This window comes from Pseudonaja textilis, chromosome 15 (genome assembly GCF_049901715.1).
Source record: "Pseudonaja textilis isolate UNSWEBS1 chromosome 15, rPseTex1.2, whole genome shotgun sequence".
Classification (NCBI taxonomy): domain Eukaryota; kingdom Metazoa; phylum Chordata; class Lepidosauria; order Squamata; family Elapidae; genus Pseudonaja; species Pseudonaja textilis.
Window position 1 is genome coordinate 1,863,580 of NC_142004.1, and position 19,491 is coordinate 1,883,070.

The 19,491-nt window shown below is 46.4% G+C and overlaps 3 protein-coding genes across 11 annotated transcripts in view; 2 read left to right on the forward strand and 1 right to left on the reverse strand.

Moving 5' to 3' along the window:
• Positions 1 to 944: 944 nt before the first annotated feature.
• Positions 945 to 4,946, forward strand: OGFOD2 (2-oxoglutarate and iron dependent oxygenase domain containing 2). Of its 2 annotated transcripts, XM_026724239.2 has the most exons (7): positions 945 to 1,167; positions 1,286 to 1,342; positions 2,477 to 2,587; positions 2,962 to 3,061; positions 3,391 to 3,515; positions 3,820 to 4,077; positions 4,612 to 4,946. In XM_026724239.2, exons 1-7 carry the CDS (start codon positions 1,024 to 1,026, stop codon positions 4,885 to 4,887), a joined length of 1,071 nt encoding a protein of 356 aa, XP_026580024.1. In that variant the 5' UTR covers positions 945 to 1,023; the 3' UTR covers positions 4,888 to 4,946. The 2 variants fall into 2 exon arrangements, with proteins under 2 accessions (XP_026580024.1, XP_026580030.1); XM_026724245.2 differs by lacking the exons at positions 945 to 1,167; positions 1,286 to 1,342 and having other exon boundaries at positions 2,494 to 2,587; positions 2,990 to 3,061.
• Positions 4,947 to 5,642: 696 nt separating this feature from the next.
• Positions 5,643 to 13,989, forward strand: ARL6IP4 (ARF like GTPase 6 interacting protein 4). Its single transcript, XM_026724238.2, has 6 exons — positions 5,643 to 5,782; positions 6,675 to 6,895; positions 8,667 to 9,008; positions 10,095 to 10,212; positions 10,593 to 10,662; positions 11,888 to 13,989. The coding sequence occupies exons 2-6, from the start codon at positions 6,688 to 6,690 to the stop codon at positions 11,942 to 11,944; spliced, it is 795 nt and encodes a 264-aa protein (XP_026580023.1). The 5' UTR covers positions 5,643 to 5,782; positions 6,675 to 6,687; the 3' UTR covers positions 11,945 to 13,989.
• Positions 13,990 to 15,460: 1,471 nt separating this feature from the next.
• PITPNM2 (phosphatidylinositol transfer protein membrane associated 2) overlaps positions 15,461 to 19,491 on the reverse strand; it is an 88,791-nt gene continuing 84,760 nt past the window's right edge. For all 8 annotated transcript variants that reach the window (XM_087913043.1, XM_087913039.1, XM_087913042.1 and 5 more), the window contains one exon: positions 15,461 to 18,656. In XM_087913043.1, coding sequence (XP_087769169.1) covers positions 18,309 to 18,656 — 348 coding nt within the window. In that variant the 3' untranslated portion in view covers positions 15,461 to 18,308. The remainder of the gene's footprint in view (positions 18,657 to 19,491) is intronic.

Sequence of the window (19,491 nt, forward strand, 5' to 3'; positions counted from 1 at the left end):
TAGCCTCTTGAGGGTAGCCATTGGCTAAGTTATAATTTGATTATATATTTGATTATAAATATGATTTGATTGCTTATTGTACCCAGTGACTATTATTAAGTGTTGCACCTTATGATTCTTGACTCTTGATGAATGTTCTTTTCTTTTATATACACTGAGAGCATTTGCACCAAGACAAATTCCTTGTGTGTCCAATCACACTTGGTCAATAAAGAATTCTATTCTATTCTTCTATTCTATTCTATTCTATTCTATTCTATTCTATTCTATTCTATTCTATTCTATTCTATTCTATTCACCATGGTTGGTGGGTCAACCCAGGTAACTGGGGCTTAATCCTTAACCCAGATTGAAGCAAATGGAAGCTTTAGCAATGGATTTTTCCTCCAAAGTTGGCAATTTTTAAGATGAGTAGAGTTGAATTCCCTTGAAGTTCCTGGACAAATAGGATGGAGCTTCCCATTGCAACAAAGCGGTCTTCATTCCTCTAGTCCCGAGCAGCCAGACTCTTGCCCGGCTGGACGGGTGGACTCCAACTCCCAGAATCCCCCAACCAGTGCATTTAACTGCTGCTCAACAATTAAACTTTCTCCCCACATCAGTATACAAAAATTCCTATTGAGAAAGTTTTGCATTTAAACAAAGGAGCCCTCTAGGGAAAAAAATGCAATGGCAGCTGCCTTCTTCCAAATGGCAAAATTGCAGATTTTCCCAGGCTGGCTTGCAAATAAATAAATAAATAAATAAATAAATCCGCTGGGAGGCTCTTTTGGGACCCACGAAATGGACTTGGCCCCGGCCCAAAGGGGCTCCTCGCTTTCCTCGGGGCCGTGGTTTGTGCTCCTCTGCAGCAGAGCTCCAGAGCTGGAAGAGAAGCTCCGACCTTGGCTTTCGTCCTCTTTTGGAGCCGCTGGGTAATTTGCAGACGCTCCCTGACGCGGGTTGGCGGCCGGGGCGCTTTGAGCGACGGACCCGTTGCCCGGGCGACCGGGGTTCCGTCCGCCGTCGGGCCCGGCCGACAACATGGAGCGCGGCGTGTTGGGGCCGGGCCGGTCCCGCTTCCTGGCCTGCGCTTGTTTCCTCACCGACAACCTTTTCGTGGAGCGCTACGGACTCCACCTGCGCTACCGGGGCGACCCCGAGCAGCTGCGGAGGGACTACGGGCCGGTGAGCCGAGGGGCGGCGGAGGATCCCTCGCCCGCAGTTGGGAATGGGAGGGAGGGGAAGGGCTGGACTACCGCCCCCATCCTCCCCGCCCTGCTGAGCCCCGTTCTTTCCCCCGCAGGTCTTGAGGCAGCGCGGCTGCAGGAGCGAGGAGGACTTCGCGGCCGTCCTTCGAGAGGTCTGGGCGGGCGAGGCTGCGAAGGAAGCCCCTCCGGGCTTTGGTTGCATTAGTTCTGCCCCTTTTCAACCGAAGAATCTCACTAGCCTGATTAGAAAAAAATCCTTTTTCTTCTTTCTTTTTCTCTTTTCTTCTCTCCTTCCTTCCTGTCTTCCTTTCCTCCCACTTGCTCTCCCTTTCTTTCTCCTGCCCTTCCTTCCCTCCCTCATTAGTCCTTCCTTCCTTCCTCAGTTTTTTCTTTCCTTCCTTATTAGTCCTTCCTTCCTTCATTCTTTCCTTCCTTCCTCTCTCCCATTTGCTCTTTTTATTCTTTCTCCTTCTCTTTTACTTCCTTTCCTTCCTCTCCCCTCCTTCCTTCATCTATCTATCTATCTATCTATCTATCTATCTATCTATCTATCTACACACGTACGTACATAGACAAAATAGATGTTTATATATGTATACACACATTGCATAGCTACATAATTACCAGTATGTATCAGCTGGAAGAATTGCACTGAACTCTGGAATTTCAGTATTCTTACCTTATTTTGAAAAAACATACAATTATGGATTACGCCACAGTATCGTTGCTGCTTTATATCAGCTACAATAATCACACCAGCATAATTCTTAAATTATATCCATATCTAGTGAGGCATATTGATATATAGTATATATGCCCACATGCTTATATAATTCTATCCACATATATCACCTGGAAGAATCACACCATTGTGGAATTTCAGTCTTCTTATTGTTACATTATTTTGAAGAATCATGCAATTGTGGCTTATTCCATAATATTAGCTTGAAAGAACCACACAACTGGAAGATGGTTACGATTCTATAATTGTATCCTTCCCTTTTTTGTACAACTCAAGGCAGTGTGTACAAAATGCTTTCTTGCCTCTTATTTTCCCCACACCGTTCCTCTTGAGAGGGGGTTGGGCGGTGCAAGAGACTCTGACCAAAAATCACCCACAGATTTATGTGTACTAGAACTCAGTTTCTGGCCTGGTACTTTTTGAATTTTATGAGACCCTCTCACTGTTTCTGTAAACAAGAAAGCGAGGAGGAAATCTCCCTTGTATCTGTTAAAGTATATCGTAATCTTAACATTTTATAAACAGTCAGATTGAATTGTTGCAGGTTGAAAATGAAGTGCAGAGAAGAAAGGAATTGGACCGTCTGTCCAGAGAAAGAAAAGCAATCATCTCTCAGAATTACAGACCAAAGCACCCACATCTATATATTTTACAGGTAAAGGATGTGTTTCGTTGTGTTCGCACATCGGTTTATGCTAGAGGACTTGGAGGAAGCGGGAGGAAACTTAGGCTAATTATGAAGCAGTGAGACTAACTTTTTGGCTTCAAAGCCTTTTCTGACAAAGAGGAAACCACATAATCTAGATGTTGATACCAACTCCTTTACCTGTGATTGAGGTAGGGGGATAATTTACCTGGGCAGGGGGGAGCATGCAGCCTGGCAACCTGCTCCCAGTCCCTAGAGTTAAGAGCGCTGGCAGGAACCCCCCAAAAATGGATGCAAGTGATAGGCCAGTTAATTAGAAGGAACGTTTATTCTGTTCAATTCTGTCTCTCTTGTTCTTTCCTCATCCCCACCTGCTATGGTAGGAATCATTTTTTAACCCGGAATTTTTAGAAACCGTCAAGTACTGCACATCCCAAAATGCTGATCTCCAGGGTCTCCTACACCGTGTGGAATCCTTATCAGGTAAAAACACTGTTCATTTATCAGTAGCCTGCAGGGTGAGCTTACGACTGTTTGGCTCAGGAAAGGCTCAGATTCTCACGCACAGATGAATCTTTCTTGCCCTTGCTGATGAAGTTCCATTCAATTGGGGAAATTCATCATTTTATATGCAAATAAATTAAAAAATCTTGAATTATGGCTTCCTGTCCACAAACTTCTAAGCTTTAACTATAAAAACAAAAAAAATGGGACTAGTTTATTTTATCAGCTGGAAAATATACTTATTACTAATAGGCAATAAAGTGGATTTCTTCATTCCCTTCCCTGGTTACTTTCTTCTTCTATTTCAGATAAGAGAATATACCGGTTGCCAATATTCACCAAGGAATTCTGCGAAGCTTTTGTTGAGGAGCTAGAACATTTTGAACAATCCGAGATGCCCAAGGGGAGACCCAATTCTATGAATAACTATGGGGTGAGATGCACATCTTGCAGATGGCAGAAATGGGGAATGTAACGGGGGCGTTGATGTGGGAATTAGTTTTGTTTAATGCACTTTCTCACATTAAAGAGGGTTGCTTGCATTCTATCCTGTCTCACTTAAATACAAAACAATTACCAATGCTACAGCGTTAATGCTTGACATCATAAAAAACATGTGTTTTTTTTTCAAAGCCCTGGAAAAAGATCAACCTGAATCTTCTGCTAGAATATTCATCATTTTATTTTCTTCTTCTTTTATCTTCTGGCCCTTACTTTCTTGTTCACATTTATGGCAGGTGCTTTTGAATGAACTTGGACTGGACGAAACTTTTCTTACACCTCTGCGAGAGAAATATTTGCAACCCCTGACAGCGCTGCTTTACCCGGACTGTGGAGGGAGCTGCCTGGACAGCCACAAAGCTTTTGTGGTGAAATACGCACCGCATGAAGACCTGGACTTGCACACTCATTACGACAACGCGGAAGTGACCCTCAATGTTTCCCTGGGGAAAGAGTTCGCCGAAGGGAGCCTTTATTTTGCAGAATTTAGACAGGTGCCTCTTTTAAAATACAAGCTTAGTACAATTGATTGTAATCTTTTTTCACATCAACATAGTTGGGATGGGCAATTAATTACTATATGACAGATTTGAGATCAGGTGTCTTTATAATAGTCAAACTTTTCTCAGCTCTGCTGGAGACCTTCTCTACCTCGAGGTAGTACTTATTTTATACATCTATGAATTATTAAAGCTATAATCACCTGGGTGTACGGTGGTTATAACTTTTGGTTATTTTCTTGACATCTTGCCTGTATTATTCTTAGAAATAACCCAAGGCAGTAAACATACCTAACATCCCTTCCTCCTCCTAGTTTCCTCACAACAACCCGGTGAAGTGAGCTGAGAGTGTGTGTGACTGGCCCAAGGTCACCTAGCTGGCTTTTGTGCCTAAAGCAGGACTACAACTCACAATCTCCTGGTTTCCAGCCGGGTGTCTTAACCACTAGTTTCCACTGCCTTGATTCGAAGACCACAACTGCTGAAACAGCTCTTAACCTGGTGATCTTTGTCCATTTTTTTTTCAAGGATGCCAAGCCTGTGCCAAATTACCTTGAGGTCGAACACCTGCTGTACTACGGATTGTTCCATCGTGGAGGGCAGCTACACGGGGCACTGCCCATTGCCTCTGGCGAGCGCAGGAACCTGATTATCTGGATGCGATCATCCGCTGTCCGCAACCACCTTTGTCCCATGTGCAACAGAGTGCCTGACCTCGTTGAGGCGGATGGATTTGGTGATGGGTTCACTAGGATTTTGGAGGGCAGCCCTCCTGGGACCACAGATGTGTGCTCATTAACATAGACGATGGAGAGAGCGCAGAATTTTATATCTGGGTTTTAATAAATTTTCAAAATCTGACTATGGCATCAATAGTCTCTTCTCTGTGCAGTCCTGAGTGCTTGGCAGTTTGCTTGCGGACGTTCCATTGCCCAACTAGGCAACATCATCAGTGCTAGAATGAAGTGGGGTTGGAGGAGGACGGCTGTGGGGTCCTTGGCGCTCTTTGAGTTTCTTGCAGACATTTCACGTCCCAACAAGGCAATATCATCAGTTTGAGGGTGTGTAAGGGGCTCCCTGCTTGCATATGCCAAAATCCCACGCAATATCAGTCCTATTTAGATGGTGTCTCTCCAGCATAACAGCTAAATACCTTTTTTAAATCAAAAGCTCAGAAATACTATTTTGAATGCTTTATTTTTTTAAATAAGTACCTTTCCTTCTCAGTTACAATAGCCTCAAATTGGAAAGGAAAATCTCCTATTTTTAACTTCTGGTGCTCAGAAAGCCAACAGCTTCAGGAATCTTGAAAGAGATTTAAATAAATTTAAATAAGTAAATCCCGACAAAGCCGTGGGTGAAGAGTGAGATGGAAGGCATAGGAATTTAATAAAATAAATGTAATAAATCTCTATTTGGAAAGAAACTTCCTATCTAAGGCTCACGTATATTAACCGAGGTGGGAACCAAAGTGCGCAGACTCCGATTCCCCGCCGGACTCATCCAGGAACGTACCAACCGGAAGTCGCCGCCAGAGTTTAGCGAACGGTCGCCGTTGCGGCGGGAGGGGGGGCTGCGTTCGCTTCCCGAGGCGGCTGAGGTCCGCGGATGGTGCGGAGAAGCCGCCTTAACGAGGGCCCTCCTCCTCACGCCGTGCCGGGCCTTCTCCGCCCCACCGGCGAGCCGCTTACCTGACTCGGTAAGTTCAAGACCACCTGGGCGAATTCGGATCCAGAAAAGCGGAGCAGGGTCGTCGTTGGTACGCATGCGCCCCAGGCGGCCACCTCTGGAGACTAGGAGGAGGCGGGCTTATAAAGGCAGGGGTGCACGCGGATTGGCCGAAGACAGTTTAAAATGACAGCTAGGAGAGGGAGCTTTTCTTAAAGGGCCAGTGCTGAAGTCTTATTCGGTATAGAAAAGGAAGAATATTAATATACTGTAAAGATTTTGAGTACAGATAGCTATAAAACAGGGGGGAGCAATTTTCCTTAAGAATAAAGTGACTATTCCAAAAGGAATAAGACCTAAAAGAATAAAAATTACATCAATTTTGTTGCTTTTGCATCAATTCAGCTAGTGCCCTTCTGTCTGCTTCCCCCTTTAAATCTTAACCAGTTTAAAAGAAAAATAATGTATGTTATCTTTCTAGAAGAACATGTGTTTTCCTCATGTGATAGCATAAACTTGCAAGAAAGTCTGTGGTACCACATAAATATTTTATACACCAGATACAATTAAGATAACATAGTTACCCTGTGAAACTCATGGCCACAAAATACCTGTGAAAAGAAATGGGAATTAATCCAGTGGTTAAGTGAAGTAATTAAGTGAAACTGAAAAAAATGGATTAAAAAAAAAAAGATTAAAGATCTACGGGATAAGAATTCCATTGTAAAAAAGAATAAAGTTTTAGTTGGAGATGAACAACAGGAGTTATATTTTGTATTATATTTTACCTGTTTTAAATTTATTTTACACTTTTTAAATTTTATCTATTCTAGCTTTACAAATAAGACATTCCTAGAGGGTTGCAGTAGTGACGGTTATTCTGCTGGGGGTGTGTTAAAAAGCATTTTGTCTGTCTAAAACAGGCCCAAGAGCAAGATGGCTCACAGCCAGACTAAGAAACGCAGGAGGAGTCGAAGTGATTCCCGGAGTCGAAGTGATTCCCGGAGCCGACGAGACAAGGAGGAAGATAAGAAAAGGAGGAAGAGTAGCAAAGATTCCCGAGAGAGGAAGAGCCGATCCCCGGCAAGCAAAAAAGAATCTGAACCCCAGGAATTCAGGATGAGTTTATCCTCTTCCAAAGACGGTGAGCTTTTCCCAAAATTGCAGCCAAGATTTAAGCATAGTTCACAAAATTGTCTGCTACAAGGTCTTGCCCGTTAATGACTTCTTCAGCCTCAACCACAAGAACACATGGGCAAAAAACTGATACAAGCTCAAAGTAAACCACTCCAAACTCGACTGAATTTCTTCCCTTTAAAAACTGTTCTTGGGAGAGTTTTTTCTCCAGCTGATGATAGCTGTGAATCTTAACAAATGCACAGTTGCGTCCTCAAGTGAGTGTTGTTGAAAGATGGAAGAACGATGCGGATTTCTCCTCGACCTTCCATCTTGGTTCCCTGGCAGTTCACAGGAGGGTCCTCCTTGGCTTTGACGTATCGTATTTTATTTTATTTGTTTGTCAAACATATCCAAGATAACAAGTGTCGGTATGAACATAAACATGATGTCAGATGTGATGACCCAAAGGGGCGTGGCACAAAAGCAACCAAGTGACAAAAGTCGGTAAAGTCCCTTTAATTCCTCCAACTTGGCCCCCAATATCCAGTTATCATCAGCTGGAGAAAAAAACTCTCCCAAGAACAGTTTTTAAAGGGAAGAAATTCAGTCGAGTTTGGAGCGGTTTACTTTGAGCTTGTATCAGTTTTTTGCCCGTATGTTCTTGTGGTTGAAGCTGAAGAAGTCATTAACGGGCAAGACCTTGTAGCAGACAATTTTGTGAACTATGCTTAAATCTTGGTTTTCCCTTCCTTAAAACTTCCCAGGAGTTCCCCCAGAAACTTGAGCAATTTTAACATTTGAAACAGGAAGCTCAGATTTAGTGGCGGTTCTCGCTGTTTGCAGGCATGATTTTTAAGGCAGCCTGGGGGAAAAAAAGTGTGTGTGGGGGGGAATTCTGGGAATTTAACTCCACCCATCTTAAAAGGGGCTGAGGTTGAGAAACACTGCTTTAAGGAGCAGGTTGATACCGACGACTTCACTTGCAGGGTTGCAGAAAAGCCCAAATTATTTTGAAGAAGTTGGTTAGCCAGCTCACTCCGTTCAGATGTGGTCTCCAGACAGGTTGGGTCTCGGTAGGACTAGCAAGGAGAATTACTTTGCACACACCCACTTGGTGATGAATTATTTTGTGGTTCTCTTGTGACACGACAATTGTTGTGGTTCACCGGCAGCAGATGCGGACGGTTGAGGGGCCTGCGTGGGATGCTGGGATGGGGCCAGGGCCATCAGGGAGATGGTCCTGGTCCCCTTCAGAGATTATGGAGGCTGGCAGCAGTGAGGAAGAGACCCCCGAGGAGCCTGTGCCCAGTGCACATGCGCACAGGGCTGCTCGAAGAAAAGAGCAGCTGCAGTAGCACGGGCAACTCGGGAGTAAGACTGCAAGGGGATGGCCCCTCCCTTAAGCGATAAAAGCCGGCTGAGAAACCGGAGTTCTTTGCAGGAAGCAAAGAAGTTTTTTTGCACTCAAGCCTGGTGGATGTTCTGACTCTCTAAGTTTGTGTTTGGAGACTCCTTGGGTTTGAAATATTTCTTAGTAACTTTATCTAGTGTTCTTGGCAGCCTTGCACCACCTTGGCAAGGCTCATTCTTACCAAAGACAGTTAGTTTGAAACAGCCTTTTAATCGTGAAGGAATGGAATTCGTAAAGAATCATTAAAAGGTTTTGCTGTGACCTCCGTTTGGTGTTGGTTTCCTTGGAACCAGGTTTGGGTCAGAACAATAATAAATGAAGCCGGTGGGATCAGATCTCCTGGATTTCAGCCCCCGTTTATCTTCTGTTCCATGCTGCCTTCTAGTGAAAAAGAAGAAGAAAACGAAGAAGAAAAGGAAGAGGAAGGACAGCAGCTCCTCTTCCTCCGAGACCAGCTCTTCTTCCTTCTCCTCTTCCAAATCGGCCTCCTCTTCCAGCGCCTCTTCGGACGGGTCCGGCGACAACAAGCCCAAATCCGAAAAGAAAAAGCAGAGGAGGAAGAAAGCATCCAAAGGGAAAGATAAGAAGCGGAGAAAACGAAAAGAGAAAAAGAAGAAGAAGAAAGCCAAGAAGGAAAAGGGAAAAGAGGAGGGACCTAAGAAGGAGGAGGCCCCCGGCCCTTCGCTGGACCAGTGGCAGAAGGAGGCTGGGTCGGATTCTGGACCTGGTAAGGCTGGCATTTGTAAACTCAGTTAAAGCGAGCCTGGAAAAAAAAATTCTCCAAAAAAGAGGGTTGGAGGTACTATTGAGAGGCTTTTGTAACATAAAATAAGTCCCCCTTCCTTCTTCCCTCCTTCCCTTTCCCTTCCTTCTGCCTCAATCTCCTTCCTTCCTTCCCTCCCTCTTTTTCCTTTCCCCTTCCCTCCTTCCTTTCCTCCCTCCCTCTCTTTCCACAATCGTTGTTCATGAAGAACAGGGTTTTCCCCCCCTTCCTTCCCTCCTTTCCCTTTCCCCTTCCTTCTTTCCTTTCCTTCCTTTTTCCCTCCCTCCCTTCCAACAATGGTTGTTGTTGAGGTAATTTCCCATTAGGAGACTGAGCACATACAGGGAGACGTAGTGAGAGAAGAATAATGCACACACAGCATACAGATACACTGTACAGTTAAATGTAGGTTTTTACTTTCCATAAAGGTTTAAGCAAAGTTCAAAATAGGCAGTCCAAAGTCATTCACAAGTTAAATCAGTTTTCAGTCCAGGGATAATCCAATAACAAAGTCCAGTGTCAAAAACAGTTCAGTATCAGACTTACATCAAATCCAGGAATAGCAGTCAATTAGAAGGAAAAACGGAGGAACGGCAAAACTCTCCAACAGAAGGAAACAGAGATTCACTCACTTCTGAGACTAAGACTAAGACTAAACAACCCAGGTTTCTGGCTCCATCTTATGGCCGTTTGAGAAACCACACCCAATTACACTTTAGTATTTTCTTAAAGGTACAGTATTAAAATATTTATCCTGGTTTATATATTTCCAACCCAAATACCTGTTAGGTGACTTACATTCCTAACATTTGTTCATCATGAACAGGGTTTTTTTCCCTTCCTTCCCTCCTTTCCTTTTCCCCTTCCTTTCTTTCCTCCTCCTTCCCTCCCTCCCTCCCTCCCTTCCCACAGTAGTTCCCCCTCCCCCCCATGCAGACTAAATCCCCTGGGTCCTTTCTCCCTATGGGGTAAAAGCCAGAGCCTTTTCTATGGTCTATTGAAGAGTTTAAATAGCATCCTTTTATTTTCTGACGGAGGTTCCTCTTTCAGCCCTCACGGACGAGCAGAAATTCCGCATCCAGGCCATGAAGCCGATGACGAAAGAGGAATGGGACGCCCGCCAGAGCGTTATACGGAAAGTCCTCGACCCCGAAACAGGCCGAATGAGGTAGGAGCAGGGCGGCTGGGTTGAATGGCGATTCCTTCCCTGTAATCTTTGTCTTTTAATGACCCCGTAATCCCTTGCGTCGGGTTGAAAACTTGGCAACTGAATGGAGCAGAATGGTTACTGGCCAGATGCCCTTCCTGTCACCAATGCGGAGTTCACAGCAGATAATTACTCATTGTACACAGGGAGAGAAATATCGGCCGCTACCTGGGATCGAACTCACCGCCTCCTGATTGTGAGGCGAAAGCTCCACCTCTAGGCCACCGCACCACTCAGTTCCTTCCCTGTAATAATTTTACAAGCTCTGTAGAATCATGCTGCCCCAACATCAACAGAAAGCAGGTTGCGTGGGGTACCAAGTGGAGGTGTTTCTCTTGCAGACTTATTAAGGGCGACGGAGAGATCTTGGAGGAGATTGTCACGAAAGACCGGCATAAAGAAATAAACAAGGTTAGTAACTTTCTACTGCCACAACAAGCTTGGTTGCAGCTGGCCTGCTTGGACAGGGTGAGCGTCATTGACTTCCTAACTAAAAACCGGCTGCGTTTTCCTTCAGAAGTTCTTATTTTACCTTGAAATTTACTCAGACAAGATGCTCGTTTCTGTCTCCATATCTGCACTTCAAAACACCCCGAGCGTCCTGTCTACGGAGATTGTCAGTCACCTAAGTCATGGTTGTCCCAAAGGTGTTTTTCTCCCCAAAAGGCAACTAGATTTTGTTTTTCCTTGAAGAGCTGTCACTTCTCATCCAAGAAGCTTCTCCCGTTCTGATGAAAGGAAGAAGAGAGCTTCCGTCAAAACGGAAGAAGCTTCTTGGATGAGAAGCAAAACCTCCTCAAGGAAAAATGTAAGTCCATTTGCCTTTTGGAAAAGGCACTTTTGACACCCCGAGCATCAGTCTTAACAAAATCAGGCTTCCTAAAGTGCAGGGTGAAACACCGCTGATTGACAGACGTCAATTCAATTCTCTTTTTATTTTCACCACCACTGGAAACCTTATAGCTTCCAGGCAATCAATCCATTCACCTTCTGGATTTTGCCATTTTCGGGGAATCCCTTTTGTGGTTAGCCGGCAGCAGGTGCGGACGGCTGAGGAGAGCGAGGACTCAGATGAGGGGCCAGGACCGTCAGGGAGTGGACTGCTGCCTTCAGAGATTGTGGGGGCTGGCAGCAGCGATGAGGAGGTTCCCGAGGAGCCTGTGCCAAGTGCATGTGTGTGTAGGATTGCTCGCAGGAAAGAGCAGCGACAACAGCACGGGTGACTCTGGAATAAGGCTGCAAGGTAATGGCCCCTCCTTCAAGAAGATAAAAGCCAGCTGTGAATTGGATGTTCTTTGCAGGAAGCAAAGACGTTTTGAAACTCAGCCTCGTGGATGTTGCAGTATCTTAGTTGGTATTTGAAGACTCTTGTGTTGTGAAATATTTCTTATCTGGCAGCCTCGCACAGTTTTGGCGAGGCTCGTGCTTCTCAAAGTTAGTTTGCAGCAGCCTTTTAACCGAGGATTCGTAAGAACCATTAAAAGGTTTCTGTTCCCTTTGGGTTGTGTTTTACTGGAAAAGGGTTTGGGTCGGAACAATCCCAGGGTGGGGTGGGGAATGGTGGAGGGCAGCTAAACAGGACTTTATTTGTCTCTGCTCAGCTCCCCCTAACCTGTACCATCGTTTCCTTTTCCAGCAAGCTAATCGGGGCGATGGACTTTCGTTCCAGATGAAAATGGGGATGTTGCAGTAACGGAGCAGACCCCGAAATGGCAAAGATGATCCGGTGGCTGTTTGCAAAAGGTTTTGCCCCAACGAGGCATGTCCAGGTGCCAGAAGGCAGGCCCAGGCCACGCTGCCCAAGCCTTTGCGGGGGGGGGGCTCTCCCCCTCCCTTTCTGCCCCAAGGGCTCCTTGATTTCCCCAGGGGCCGGTCTCTTCAGCTTCTCATCCAGCTGAGGTTAGGGAATGTAATTCCACCAGGTTCTCCTTGTGGGGTGCAGGGGGGGAAAGAGAGAGAGAGAGAGGATGCAGGAGAAAAGAAAAGAAAAGAACCCCTAACAAATTCAGGGCTGTTTTTGATGGGGGCGCTTCCCAAGGGATTTCTTGCAGCTAGAGAGGCCGCTGATCTCCCTCGTCCGTAATTTTGAGGATCTGGGAGGGAAGTCGAGCAAAGGAGCAACTCCCCGTCACGCTGAGAAAAAAAATGCCCAGCCTTGCCAAGCGATGCAAAACCCTCCCATCAGAGCCTGGGCTACCGCAACGGCTCCATACCAGCAAGGAGAATGACTCATCCTCCCCCTGGTCTGGCTGCCGGAGGAGGAGAGAGCTCAGGCCTACGGGGTCTCCTTCAATCCACCTGGCATTGCGCCACTCCCCTTCCCCTCTCCCTAACCCCCCCACCCCCAGCAAGGAGGCCCAAGAGCTTCAGGGGAACCTGGAATGAGACCACCTGGCCCAATTCTCCGGCTGCCTCAGTTCCTCTCCTTCCAGGCACAGGTGATTCACCTCGCCTTTGAAGGGTACAGTGGCTTCCCGGCCAGTCGGGGGAAGATTAAAGAGCCGTTTAGGGGTTTCCAGATGGGCCGATTCTTGATTTTGGGCTACGGGAGAAGGTTGGTTGGACCCCAACGAATGCCTGGAAGGTTGCCAGCTGCTCAGTCCCGGTGTGGGATTTGATTTCAGCTTCTGCTAGTGAGAAAGGCAAAAGATGGCGTTGTAAGCTCGCAAGAAGAGGCCTGGCAAAACCTACCGTCTCTGCCTGGGCTGTTCGTTTAATTCTGCATTAGTTGCTGCGGGTTTTAATTTTAAATTCTCTCCTTCTCCTTCCATCCTTCTCCTCTTTCTCTTCTTCCCATGCTCCTCCTCCTTTTCCTTCCATCCTTTTCCTTCCACCCTTCTTTCTCCTCTTCCTTTCATTCTTTTCTTCCTTTTCTTCTTCTCTTCCTTCCATCGTCTTCTTTCCTGCTATTCTTATCCTTTCTCCTTCTCTTCCTTTCCTTCTTCTCCTTCCATCTTTCTCCTTTTCTTCTTTTCTCTTTCCTTCTTTTTTGTCTTCCACCCTCCTTTTCCTGCTCTTTCTCTCCTTCCATCCATCTCCTCCTCCTCTTCTGGCCAGAGAGCATTCACAGTCAATCATTCATTCTCGGATAGCCACTTTGTGCAATTTGCACATAACCTTCCTTAACGGGCAAGAGATTCCCCCCTTCTTTCCAATCCCTCCCGCTTTCAATCTTGCCTGGCCTGTTCACCCTACCGGTACAAAACTGGGTTACGCACAGGCCCAGCGGAACTATGCACCGGCCAATTCGTAGCCTCCTCTGGCAATCAAACAGTTGCTCAGCTACCTTGTGTAAACTCTGTTCCCCACTGCAAGCAGTTAATTATTAATCCGTTCTTGGAACAGGCCACGCAATTCACCCCAGAGGGAAATCAAACAGACGCATGCGAGAGAAAATACGGTAGCCGGCATGTGTTTAAAATTCTGCAGGGCATCCCATCCTGCAGAGGAAATCGTGCTGGTTTCCAAAGCACCACTAAAGGCAGATTTAATATTCTTCCTTTGAAATTCGCCAAATGAAACTGTTCTTATTTAATTTTTTTTTTTTTTTTGGTTAATTTGGCTGGATTGTATGTACCCTTTGCATGTGTCGTTCTCTTTTTCAAAACTGCAAGCTCTTAAAAAGAAGAATCCAGACGGTCCAAGGCAATCAATATTGTGCCACCTGTCCAACTGGGAAATGCTTGTACAGGGTGCTGATGTAGCTAATTGAACTAATTAAAGCAGTCTTCTGAACCACCTTAGTCGGCTGATGGCATCCTCTGTTCAGTTAGAGGAGGAGCGCTTGTTCTGTAGTGGGTGTGTTTTCCAGACTGTTCTGGCACGTTTAAATTCGGGATAAGGATGAGCTACTATCAGATGATACACCGGAAGAAGGGATGGCTTCCCAAATTAAGAAAGGCCTGCCACCAACACCAGGGAAATTATTTTATCCACGAATAATAATAATAATAATAAAAATCACTCAAGATCCAAGTCGTTTGCCTGCTTTCCGGCTTGGCCTCAGTGGTTTAGCAGGAGCTACAAACAGACCACCTTCTCTCTCTCTGCATCCTTACCAATACCCAAAGTTTCCAAGATACTGCAACTGAGTTAATCCCTTGGTGATTATTTTTGCCTGGTGAAGAAAAGGTTACACAGGAGGGTATATTTGCAACAAAAAAAATAAATAAATCGAGGGAATTGCCAGGGAAAGTTGAACCCAACGAAGCCCAACCGAAGGAAATGGACACGGGTTAAAATAGGCCCCATGGGGCAATTTGTGATGTGGTTCCGGGCATGTTTTTGCAAAGAAACAAAGACGGTGAGCAAAACCTTCCCAGTTCCTTTAATTAAGAGGTTCACATACAACTGTGGTAGCTGGATACAAAGCATACTCGGGTGGCAGGAGAGAAGATGGCAGTCACGTACGACAACAGCAAGGCGCCTGACAGTATCATGCACACAGAAACATAGGAACATAATGAAACAAAACGAAAAAGATGGAACAGGTTAAGCCAGACCCTCCAAACGTCCAAACTGAGCATTTCCACCTGCAATAATTTTATCCCCCTCCCGACTGTCTCCTTAAAAGTGAAGATTTTTCCCATTTCCGGTGCCAACAGGACACATTTAAAGATGACATTAGGACAGGTGGAGAAAAAAGAGGGCTAATAGGAACCTTGTAGTGATGGTGAAGACATTGAAAAGAGAGATAAATGCTTCCCAGCCAAGCCGCTTTGGCTAAATCCGGCGGGAACCAAACTTGGTCAAGGTGCTCGACTCCGCTGCAGGGCACGATAAACCTCCTTCAAACTGAAATGTTGCCCTGTTTGAAAAGGCAAAGAGATCTGCCTGGATTGAAAAGCGGGGAGGCTTTCCTTCCATCAAGACGTTCCAGTTTGCCTGCTACCTTTCTGCTATCCTGGGATTTAAGGGGGTGATGGGTGAGAATTGCCAGGTTTCTAATTCTGGATCAGATTGGAGCCCTTCGGTTCCAATAAATAAAATAAAATAAAACAGATCTACATTCTTTCCAAGCAGAGGTGTTTCAGATCAGGAGTGTCCAACCTCGGCCAACTTTTAAGACCTGTGGACTTCCAACAACCAGAATCCCCCAGCCAACATGGGTGGACCTCAATTCCCAGAATCCCCCCGGCCAGCATGTTGAGATTTCCCTCCACCTTAAAATTTGCCCAAGTTTGCAAAAACATTTGAGTCGTACAACCGGCTTTTTACACACGTCTTGCAAATGCACACACGGAGACACGAGACGTAAGTGTTTTTGTTTTTCTTTAGAATTTGAAAATGTTTACACATCAGGTTGTGTCTTGGTTGACGGGTTGTGCAGAGTAAAAGAAGGAAGGGAGGAAGTCCCAAACAGTGTGTGTGGTTCCCTTGGCAGTTTTTGCGATGTCTTTTTTTTTTGCGCGCGACATAATGGAGACGCGGTGATCGGACGAGACAGAGCAGATACGCAATCCTTTTGGACACTTCTCCCACTCCTGTTTTTCAACGTCCATCCCTAAGCACTAGGCGCAACCAGAGAGAGAAGAAAAATAAATAAATCCCATAAGTAGTGTGAGAAACCTTCCAGACCCCTTCGCAGTTGGACAGATGGCTTAGTATCATACAATATGGCTTCCTAAACCACCGAGATTTTCTCCGTACAGTGAATTTTACTCCGGCACTTTTCAAAGGAAGAGAAACGGATGCTGGAGAAGATTTAAAGGGGTGGGGGGGAGGGATATATTATAAAAAAGAGCATTGGGTGGATATTTGTTCATTAAAAAATATATATATCCAGGCAAACCACCGAAGCGTTGCAGAGGTTGGAAAAAGGCTGCATTTCACAGTGCAAAAGTGCCCATCCATTGGGACGCCCGTCGGTCTGGCGGGGGGGAAAGGCCGGAAAAGACGGACGAAGATGCGCCTGCGAGATAAGGGGTGATACAAGCGGTCGGAGGCGGACAGTGGAGATATCTGAGCAAAGCATATAAAAAAAGGAGCGGCATTGCAGGCCGATAAAGACAAGGTTGACCTCCCAGTGAAGAGGTTGGGGCTTTAGGATGGGCCGAAATGCCCCTTGGCAGCAGCTAGAAAAATCTGGATGGCAAACAGGGCAGACGAAGAAGGAGGGTGAACAGCCAGACAAATGCCACCCCCCCTCACGTCTTTCCCCCCCCCAAAGCTTTCAAACCTCTTTCAAGCCAGGTAAACGAGCAGAGAAGGAGGAGGAAAATACAGGTCCTCCTTGGACTTACGACCCTCCCAGATTTCCGTTGCTAAGCGGGACAGTGGTGGAGTTTTTGCCCCCTTTTGTGACCTTTCTGGCCGCCGTCATTAAAGGAGTCCCTGTAGTTATTTGTCCGATGCTTGTTAAGTGAGTCAGGATCCCCCGTTGGCTTTGCTCATCTGAAGGGGGCCAAAGGGGATCCTGTGACAAGCACACACCTCCCTGGGACCCTGCGACCGTCACAAGGATGAATCCACTGCCAAGTGGGTGAATTTTGATCCCGTGACTAACGGGATACCGCGACGGTACAAGAAACGGTCATAAGTCACCCTTTTTTTAAGTGCCATTGTAACTCTGAATGGTCGTAAGCCAAGGACCCCCTGTATTATAAATCCCCTTCTGCTCAGAGATCCTATCGTTTTTAGCATCAAATCTCTTCCAGGCGGGGGAAAAAAAATGCCGTTTTCCCTCTCCTAACTTCCCTGGTCAGGTTGATGTCTCTGCGAGGTGGCTCAAATGGCTAATGCGAACTTTTTAAAAAAAAATCTTTCCGAAATATCCAAAGGGCGAATGGGTGGGGAAATCTCCCCCTTCGTTCAAGCCTGCCGTGTTGTTGTGCGTCTGTTAAGTACAGACAGACCTTCCGTGGCTTAACAACATTGAATGACATGCGCTATAAATCCGGAAGGAGTCGCTTGAAAAATAAAAATAAAATAAAAACCAGACCTCCTTCCTAAAAGTTTCTCAGTGCAAACCCCTAAAAACCATGAGGTGTACAGTTGTGATATATCTACCGGTTTAAAAAAAAGAAAACCGAGTTTACAACCCCTCCCGAAATCTGATACTATAACGTTGGAAAAACGAGAAAACGATTCCAGTCTAAAGGCAGGGAGGGGAATTCATAAATAAATAAATAAACAACAACAATCTGAAAAGGCCTGGGAAGAATTTGGACGTAGCTTCTTTTTATTTTCGGTTTTAGGCTGAGGAAATATCGCCACTTCCCAGGTGTTCCGAATCATACGGCAGGTCCTGCCTTCAGAAGGTCGTGCCCAAGTCGTGCTCCCTTCCTTCCGAAGGGGCAGAATCCCGTGCCTGTTAAGACTTGTTTTTAAAAAATTTCCTGAATTAGTGCAATCCGTCAACTTCCAAACTCTTATTTAAAAAATAAAAAGCCTTTAATTAGAACCAGCCTCGATAAAATCACCAATCCAGCAGTGTGTGCATTGCACCCGTAGCTTTATATCGCCACCGTTGAAGCCGTCCAACGTGACTCGGCCCTGGGGCTGTGGCTTCTGCTTGTGGGTCTCCGAGTCCTTCCAGACTCCAGAAATGAATCAAGTGTGGTTGCGGGTTGTAAAGTAGTGATAGTTGTCGATGTCCCCTTCCTCGTGTCCGGTCTACGTGAGCACAATCTGCTCTCCTGCTGCTGCTCCCAACGGTACCGGTGGGTTTACTTGGATGATGTGTCTTCTCGTCTTTGATGGACGGCTACGAAGAAGCTGGACAGGCACGTATTTACAATCTCTAACCCTGGATAAAGAGCCGGAAAATGGTGGATCTTTGAAGATGAGGCAGCTTGAAGTCTCAGGGGCAGAAGGTGGCTCCTGTTCTCGGCCTCCCCGGTTGCTCTCCACGTACCCAACGTCCCTGCCATGTTTTGTGAGTGGTGGGGGGGAAGGAAACCCAAATTGCTTGGTTGCTCCTGGCCAGGTCACTGCCGCCCCACCGGCAATAAGTAGCACCATATTTGCCCACGAGCCCCACGCCACTGGCCATGCCGTGGCCCCTGCTTCCGCCACCCGGGCAAGTGCAGCCGGCCATCATCGCGCCTCGGACGCCTCTACTTCTGACCCAAGTTCCCCGGTTCGAGCCTTGGGAGTGTGCTTCGGCCCCAGCAGCCCGTGGCGAGACTCATGCTCCGTTGGCTGCGTTCTCGGTCCCTTTCCCGGTCACTTTCGGAGTGGCTTTGTGTCCACTCTGGACGGTAACTGGCACTCTGGCCAGAGGACACGGTGGGCTGGGAGGAGATAGTTCGCAACAGGTGGTTCCTCTTGCGCAGGAATTCGGTTTGGCCTGGGAGTCCGAAGCTGCCCTTCCGGAGAGCCATTCGCGTGGTGTTCTTGGCAGGCCGAGAGCGATGAGTGTACTCCAGCTGAGCCAGATGGGACGCGTAGCCTTCTGTGATGAACTGCAGGACAAGAGACACCAAAAATTCCTTACTTTGGGAGAGGACTCAGGGTGGTGCCCTTGGCTTAAGGTCAAAGAACTTCTCTTTCAGAGGACCTACCAACAGATCGGTTTCCCGGCCCCTTTCCCTCCCCTACTTCACTCTACCACCGTCATCAAAGTCTTGTCCTTCCCTGCTTTTCCTCTTCCCATATCTGGTGAGCACAATCCTGTTTTGCCCTTTGAGGTAGTTGGGAGAAGAAGCATTTTCCTTCTCCTTTCCTACATCCCTTCCAAAATGCTTCCCACCGGGGTGGGTTTCTACCGGTTCTGTCCACCTCTGTAGAACCGGTAGCTCTGAAGAGCAGCAGACATAGAAAGGAAGGGAAAAAAAAACTCCAGAGAAGTTCTAGAGACAGGAAGTCTAGTCCTGCCAAGAATGTAATAAGGGTTAACGGAGAGGCAGTTTCTGTAAGCAACACCAGAATGTTTCCTTCCTGCCTTCCTTACAGGATTAGACCAGCAATTTCTTCTAACAACCGGTTCTCCGAACTGCTTAGAATGTTAACAACAGGTTCTAGCGAATAGGTGCGAACTGGTAGAAACCCACCCCTGGCTCATACCCTTGCAGTTGGTATCTGGAAGAAAACCAGGATTGGTTCTACGTACTGGCCCAAGCAGCTGAACATGTATATCTGGTCAGCTTGCAACCTCTGGGCGTTTCCAACCCAACCTGCTTCGTTGTTCTGGCTTAGGCTCCAAAGCTAAGCCTGATCTTTGGAACATCTTTCCAAAAGTTCCTCAATCCAACAGAGCTAAGGTGAGTTTGCTAACGTTGCTCCTTTCTTCTACAAGAT